Below are 7,500 nucleotides of genomic sequence, written 5' to 3'. Positions count from 1 at the left end.
GACGGCATCTCCGGCAATGACTTTGACTTTTCCGTGTCGGACTTCGTTGACAGCCTCTACGGTTACCCAGAAGGCAAAGACACTCTGAGGGAGACCATCAAGTTCATGTACACGGACTGGGCAGACCGCGACAACCCCGAGACACGACGCAAGACGCTGGTCGCTCTGTTCACCGACCACCAGTGGGTGGAGCCGTCGGTGGTGACGGCGGACCTCCATGCCCGTTACGGCTCGCCAACGTACTTCTACGCCTTCTACCACCACTGCCAGAGTCTGATGAAGCCGGCCTGGTCGGACGCAGCCCACGGGGACGAGGTACCCTACGTGTTCGGGATCCCCATGATCGGACCCACAGACCTGTTCCCCTGTAACTTCTCCAAGAACGACATCATGCTCAGTGCTGTGGTGATGACCTACTGGACTAACTTCGCCAAGACTGGGTAAGGTTGCCCTGCTTTAGTACTTTCTATAAGAGGGGTATTAAAATCTTACCCTACAAGGTGCAGACTGCTTCTGGTTTTCTGTTCTACCTGATAATTAATTGTATCCACCTGGTGTCCCAGGTCTAAATCCCTAATTAGAGGGGAAGAATGTAAAAAGCAGTGGAACTGGTTTGAGGTCAGAGGTTAGAATTATAGGGCTCTATATATTCAACAAGTTTCTGCCTTTGTTTAATGTTATGCCTCACTGACTCTATCAGAGTCCTTAATATGACCATGATGTAGGAGGTGTCACTGCCTCACTGACTCTATCAGAGTCCTTAATATGACCACCATGTAGGAGGTGTCACTGCCTCACTGACTCTATCAGAGCCTTTAATATTACCACCATGAAGTAATCAGTTGGAACAACAAAGATGTAATTTGACATTCCCCATTACCAGATAAATATTGATCTGGAGGAAGGATAGGTGGACGGGCTGTAATCATCCAATCTGCTTCCTGGTATTTACCAGTCTCTGCTCTCTGCTCTTTGCTCTACTCTGTACTCTCTACTCTCTACTCTCTACTCTCTGCTCTCCTCTGCTCTCTGCTCTCCTCTGCTCTCTGCTCTCTCCTCTGCTCTCTGCTCTCTCCTCTGCTCTCTGATCTCTGCTCTCTGCTCTCCTCTGCTCTCCTCTCTGCTCTGCTCTCTCCTCTGCTCTCCTCTCTGCTCTGCTCTCTCCTCTGCTCTCTGCTCTCTCCTCTGCTCTCTGCTCTCTCCTCTGCTCTCTGATCTCTGCTCTCTGCTCTCCTCTGCTCTCTGCTCTCTCCTCTGCTCTCTGCTCTCTTCTCTCTGCTCTCCTCTGCTCTCCTCTCTGCTCTGCTCTCTCCTCTGCTCTCTACTCTGCTCTCTGCTCTCTGCTCTCCTCTCTGCTCTCTCCTCTGCTCTCTGCTCTCTCCTCTGCTCTCTCCTCTGCTCTCCTCTGCTCTCCTCTCTGCTCTCTGCTCTGCTCTCTCCTCTGCTCTCTCCTCTGCTCTCCTCTGCTCTCCTCTCTGCTCTGCTCTCTCCTCTGCTCTCTGCTCTCTCCTCTGCTCTCTCCTCTGCTCTCTGCTCTCTCCTCTGCTCTCTGCTCTATCCTCTGCTCTCCTCTGCTCTCCTCTCTGCTCTCTGCTCTGCTCTCTCCTCTGCTCTCTGCTCTCCTCTCTGCTCTCTCCTCTGCTCTCTCCTCTGCTCTCTGCTCTCTCCTCTGCTCTCTGCTCTCTGCTGTCTGCTCTCTGCTCTCTCCTCTGCTCTCTACTCTCCCCTCTGCTCTGCTCTCTCCTCTCCTCTCTACTCTCTGCTCTCTACTCTCTCCTCTGCTCTCTACTCTGCTCTCTGCTCTCTGCTCTCTGCTCTCTACTCTCTGCTCTCTACTCTCTCCTCTGCTCTCTACTCTGCTCTCTGCTCTCTACTCTCTGCTCTCTACTCTCTCCTCTGCTCTCTACTCTGCTCTCTGCTCTGCTCTCTGCTCTCTACTCTCTGCTCTCTACTCTCTCCTCTGCTCTCTACTCTGCTCTCTGCTCTCTGCTCTCTACTCTCTGCTCTCTGCTCTCTACAGTGATGTACTGAGCCGTCTTCACCACCCACTGGAGGGTGTGTGTGGGTGGGTGGGTGCTTGCGTGCGTTCATGCATGCGCCTGGGTGTGTGCGTCTGTGTCTGTGTGTGTGTGTGTGTGTGTGTGTGTGTGTGTGTGTGTGTGTGTGTGTGTGTGTGTGTGTGTGTGTGTGTGGCGTGCGTGCGTTTCTTTGTGTGCGTGCATGTGTGTGTAAGGCATGGACCCGTGGAGCATGGTAATCTGTCTCTGTGAGGAGAGCAGGGTCTGAACTGACTAATAGTTATAGAACACTCCAGATGGACTTCTGCTGCTCTGCTGCTTCTCAAAGATCCTGCAAGGTCTCTGACTCACTGACCCTCTGACTACACAGCTATCTCTGACTGTCTGACTACACAGCTGTCACTGACTCTCTGACTACACAGCTGTCTCTGACCTTCTGACTACACAGCTGTCTCTGACCTTCTGACTACACAGCTGTCTCTGACTCTCTGACTACACAGCTGTCACTGACCCTCTGACTACACAGCTGTCTCTGACCTTCTGACTACACAGCTGTCACTGACTCTCTGACTACACAGCTGTCTCTGACCTTCTGACTACACAGCTGTCTCTGACCTTCTGACTACACAGCTGTCTCTGACTCTCTGACTACACAGCTGTCTCTGACCCTCTGACTACACCACTGTCACTGACTCTCTGACTACACAGCTGTCTCTGACCCTCTTCCTGGCCCTGTCTCTGGGTGTCAGTCTATAAAGAGGATGCTGTAACATGTCTCTGTCTTTCTGGCCCTGTCTCTGGGTGTCAGTCTATAAAGAGGGAGCTGTAACATGTCTCTGTCTTTCTGGCCCTGTCTCTGGGTGTCAGTCTCTAAAGAGGATGCTGTAACATGTCTCTGTCTTTCTGGCCCTGTCTCTGGGTGTCAGTCTATAAAGAGGATGCTGTAACATGTCTCTGTCTTTCTGGCCCTGTCTCTGGGTGTCAGTCTATAAAGAGGATGCTGTAACATGTCTCTGTCTTTCTGGCCCTGTCTCTGGGTGTCAGTCTATAAAGAGGATGCTGTAACATGTCTCTGTCTTTCTGGCCCTGTCTCTGGGTGTCAGTCTATAAAGAGGATGCTGTAACATGTCTCTGTCTTTCTGGCCCTGTCTCTGGGTGTCAGTCTATAAAGAGGGTGCTGTAACATGTCTCTGTCTTTCTGGCCCTGTCTCTGGGTGTCAGTCTATAAAGAGGATGCTGTAACATGTCTCTGTCTTTCTGGCCCTGTCTCTGGGTGTCAGTCTATAAAGAGGATGCTGTAACATGTCTCTGTCTTTCTGGCCCTGTCTCTGGGTGTCAGTCTATAAAGAGGATGCTGTAACATGTCTCTGTCTTTCTGGCCCTGTCTCTGGGTGTCAGTCTATAAAGAGGGTGCTGTAACATGTCTCTGTCTTTCTGGCCCTGTCTCTGGGTGTCAGTCTATAAAGAGGATGCTGTAACATGTCTCTGTCTTTCTGGCCCTGTCTCTGGGTGTCAGTCTATAAAGAGGATGCTGTAACATGTCTCTGTCTTTCTGGCCCTGTCTCTGGGTGTCAGTCTATAAAGAGGATGCTGTAACATGTCTCTGTCTTTCTGGCCCTGTCTCTGGGTGTCAGTCTATAAAGAGGATGCTGTAACATGTGTGACACCTTGTTATGACACCCAGCATGCATGGCAACAGCCTGGATCACTCACGCCAAAGCCTTTCCTCCTCCCTCTCCCCTCCCTCCTCTCTCTCCCCTCCCCCTCCCTCCTCCCTCTCCCCTCTCCCCTCCCTCCTCCCTCCCCCCTCCCTCCTCCCTCTCCCCTCCCTCCTCTCCCTTCCCTCCTCTCTCTCCCCTCCCTCCTCCCTCTCCCCTCCTCCCTCTCCCCTCTTTCCTCCCTCTCCCCTCCCTCTCCCCTCCCTCCTCTCTCTCCTCTCCCTCCCTCCTCCCTTCCCTTCCCTCCTCTCTCTCCCCTCCCTCCTCCCTCTCCCCTCCTCCCTCTCCCCTCTCTCTCCCTCCCTCTCCCCTCCATCCTCCCTCTCCCTTCCCTCCTCTCTCGCCCCTCCCTCTCCCCTCTCTCTCCCCTCCCTTCTCCCTCTCCCCTCACTCCTCTCTCTCCCCTCCCTCCTCTCTCTCCCTTCCCTCCTCTCTCTCCCCTCCCTCCACTCTCTCCCTCCCTCTCCCTCTCTCTCTCTCCCTCCCTCTCCCCTCCCTCCCTCCTCTCCCCTCACTCCTCTCTCTCCCCTCCCTCCTCTCTCTCTCCCCTCCTCTCTCCCCTCTCCCATCCCTCCTCTCTCTCCCCTCCCTCCTCTCTCTCCCCTCCCTCCTCCCTCTCCCCTCCCTCCTCTCTCTCCCCTCCCTCTCCCCTCCCTCCTCTCTCTCCCCTCCCTCCTCTCTCTCCCTCCTCCCTCTCCCCTCCCTCCATAGAGAGAGAGAGGGAGGAGGGAGAGAGAGAGGAGGCTAACTGACAAATCTTCTTAGAGAGTGGTTTGTGAGGGGAGGGTTGTGTGTTATGCAGAGAGCCAGGGATGTAACTGAATCTCAGACACACCATGCTCTTCCTGTGATGTCATTTATTCTGCTTCAACAATAATGTATTTCTTTTTGAATGACTTGAATAAGTGACAGAGCATGTTGTCAAACCACCCTAACCCCCACCTCCCTAAAGAAACCCATAGCAGCCCATTTCCTATCTCCCCATACCCCACATAGCTATACAGACAATCACAAAAGGCCAAACATTATTAAATTACTATTATACATACATTACAACATCAAAGGTGTGTCTTCCTGTTTCCTGTGTTGTCTGTCTGGGTTTGGTGATTACTTCCTGCTTCCTGTGTTGTCTGTCTGGGGCTGGTGATTACTTCCTGCTTCCTGTGTTGTCTGTCTGGGGCTGGTGATTTCTTCCTGCTTCTACTGTGTCTGTGTGACATGCAGCGCACGCTGTGTATGTGTTTGTGTGTGTGACTGGCTAGGTAGTTAGAAATCACAACACTGTGGAGCATAGATTTCTCTCTCTCTTTCTCTCTCTCAGGTCCCTCTTTCTAGTCTCCTAAGGGAACTCTGAGAACGTAGTGGAGGGAGGTGAATCAACTCTCCACTTAGGAAACCCAACTACATACTTGTTTAACATTCTTAAGGAATCTGAGAGAGATTAAATCTATAGTGCAGACATATGCTCTGGCTTAGTTTAACACATTAGCATTGATTGTTTTTTAGTCACAGTGGTAAATGGTGCACATTTACCCACGCCTCTATGAAGACATTTAAGGGATAGTTCAGTGATGTTACGTATTTTAATATTTGTTTTCTTACCTTGAAAGGAGACTAGAAACAAATGTATTTAATATGTCAAATCGCTGAACTATCCCTTTAAAGGATCTGTGATTTCTACATGTTGTTGTTTTTTGTTGTTGTTTTTCTGTGGTAAAGGACCGACCTTCCTGGTGAGGTTAATGAAGTGATGTCACCAACCATTACTCTCAGAGCACCATTTGACCTCCACAACCAACCTCTTCCACTGGCTTTCTGATAATTACAGCATCTATCCACCTCTCCCCTCTTCTCTCATCTCCCTCTCTTCCCTCGTCTCTCCTCTCATCTTCATATTTTCCTCTCCTCTCTGCCTCTCCTGTTATCCCATCTCCCCCCTCTCCCTTTGACTCCAATATCCTGATTTGCATTAGAGAGACTCAGGAAGTGGAGTGTCTCGTTAAGGCAGGGGTGGGGGGGGGTCATTGATTGGCTACTGTGGTGCAGGTGGAATGTTAATGAGAGAGAGAGAGAGAGAGAGAGAGAGAGAGAGAGAGAGAGAGAGAGAGAGAGAGAGAGAGAGAGAGAGAGAGAGAGAGAGAGAGAGAGAGAGAGGTCTGATGTCAAGACACATGTTAGCTGTCACTCAACTAATGCACCCAATCAATAGCCTCCATAATGAGGAGGGGGTGGTGACCTGCTGTGTCCTCCATCACCCCAGCACGCCCCAAAGTCACACTGCCTCGCCATCAATTAGCCCGTCAAACCCTGCCATTAGATATGATCCACACGCCAATCACAGTCCCTAGGTTCTCGAACGCACCCACATGCAAACACACTCACACACACAACCACACAACTACAAGCACTGTCTGTCTGTGAAGGGTAAAAGCTGCCTGATATTAAGATAGTGTGCCTGGAAAGGCACAGTAGGTCCTCCAGAGCACGCAGTGCCAAAAGCAAACAACAAGAAGAGACTATGAAAATATTGTGTTTCTTCTTGTCTGAACTTGAATTCCAATTAGGTGTGTTTGTCCTTTGTGTGTCTGCGTTCCAAATGGCACCCTATTCCCTCTATAGTGCACTACTTTTAACCAAAACCCTTTGGTCCTGGTCAAAAGTCGTGCACTACATTGGGAATAGGATCATGGAGGCAGAATAAGTCTAGAGCAGGAACTCCAAGGGGCCTTGTAGTGAAACTATTGTCTTTCTTCCTCAACTTCTCTGCCCCAGGCTTTCTGACCCTCTACCCTCCCTAAACCATTAAGCTGCAGTGTTTACAGTATATCTACACAGAGCACACTAAACAGCTTAGCTGCAGTGTTTACAGTATATCTACACAGAGCACACTACAGTATATCTACACAGAGCACACTAAACAGTTTAGCTGCAGTGTTTACAGTATATCTACACAGAGCACACTAAACAGCTTAGCTGCAGTGTTTACAGTATATCTACACAGAGCACACTAATAAATGTAGCTGCAACGTTTACAGTATATCTACACAGAGCACACTACAGTATATCTACACAGAGCACACTAAACCATTTAGCTGCAGCGTTTACAGTATATCTACACAGAGCACACTAAACAGCTTAGCTGCAGTGTTTACAGTATATCTACACAGAGCACACTAAACCATTTAGCTGCAGCGTTTACAGTATATATAGACAGAGCACACTAAACCATTTAGCTGCAATGTTTACAGTATATCTACACAGAGCACACTAAACCATTTAGCTGCTTCATTTACAGTATATCTACACAGAGCACACTAAACCATTGAGCTGCAGCGTTTACAGTATATCTACACAGAGCACACTAAACCATTTACCTTCAGCATTTACGGTATATCTAAACAAAGCGCACTAAACCATTAAGCTGCAGCGTTTACAGTATATCTACACAGAGCACACTAAACAGCTTAGCTGCAGCATTTACAGTATATCTACACAGAGCACACTAAACCATTTAGCTGCAGCGTTTACAATATATCTATACAGAGCACACTAAACCATTTAGCTGCAGTGTTTACAGTATATCTATACAGAGCACACTAAACCATTTAGCTGTAGCGTTTACAGTATATCTATACAGAGCACACTAAACGATTTAGCTGCAGCGTTTACGGTATATTTAAATAAAGCACACTAAACCATTGAGCTGCAGCGTTTACGGTATATTTAAATAAAGCACACTAAACCATTGAGCTGCAGCGTTTACG

General features: G+C 49.4%; 1 protein-coding gene across 2 annotated transcripts in view; it reads left to right on the top strand.

Annotated features, from left to right (window-relative positions):
- Positions 1 to 7,500, top strand: part of LOC121531188 (neuroligin-3) — a 383,312-nt gene that overhangs the window by 369,777 nt on the left and 6,035 nt on the right. For both annotated transcript variants that reach the window (XM_041836459.1, XM_041836455.1), the window contains one exon: positions 1 to 440. This exon is cut by the window's left edge and continues 84 nt beyond it. In XM_041836459.1, the coding sequence (XP_041692393.1) occupies positions 1 to 440 (440 nt within the window). The remainder of the gene's footprint in view (positions 441 to 7,500) is intronic.

This window comes from Coregonus clupeaformis, unplaced genomic scaffold (assembly GCF_020615455.1).
Source record: "Coregonus clupeaformis isolate EN_2021a unplaced genomic scaffold, ASM2061545v1 scaf0024, whole genome shotgun sequence".
Lineage (NCBI taxonomy): Eukaryota > Metazoa > Chordata > Actinopteri > Salmoniformes > Salmonidae > Coregonus > Coregonus clupeaformis.
This window is presented reverse-complemented; position numbering and strand designations above follow the sequence as displayed.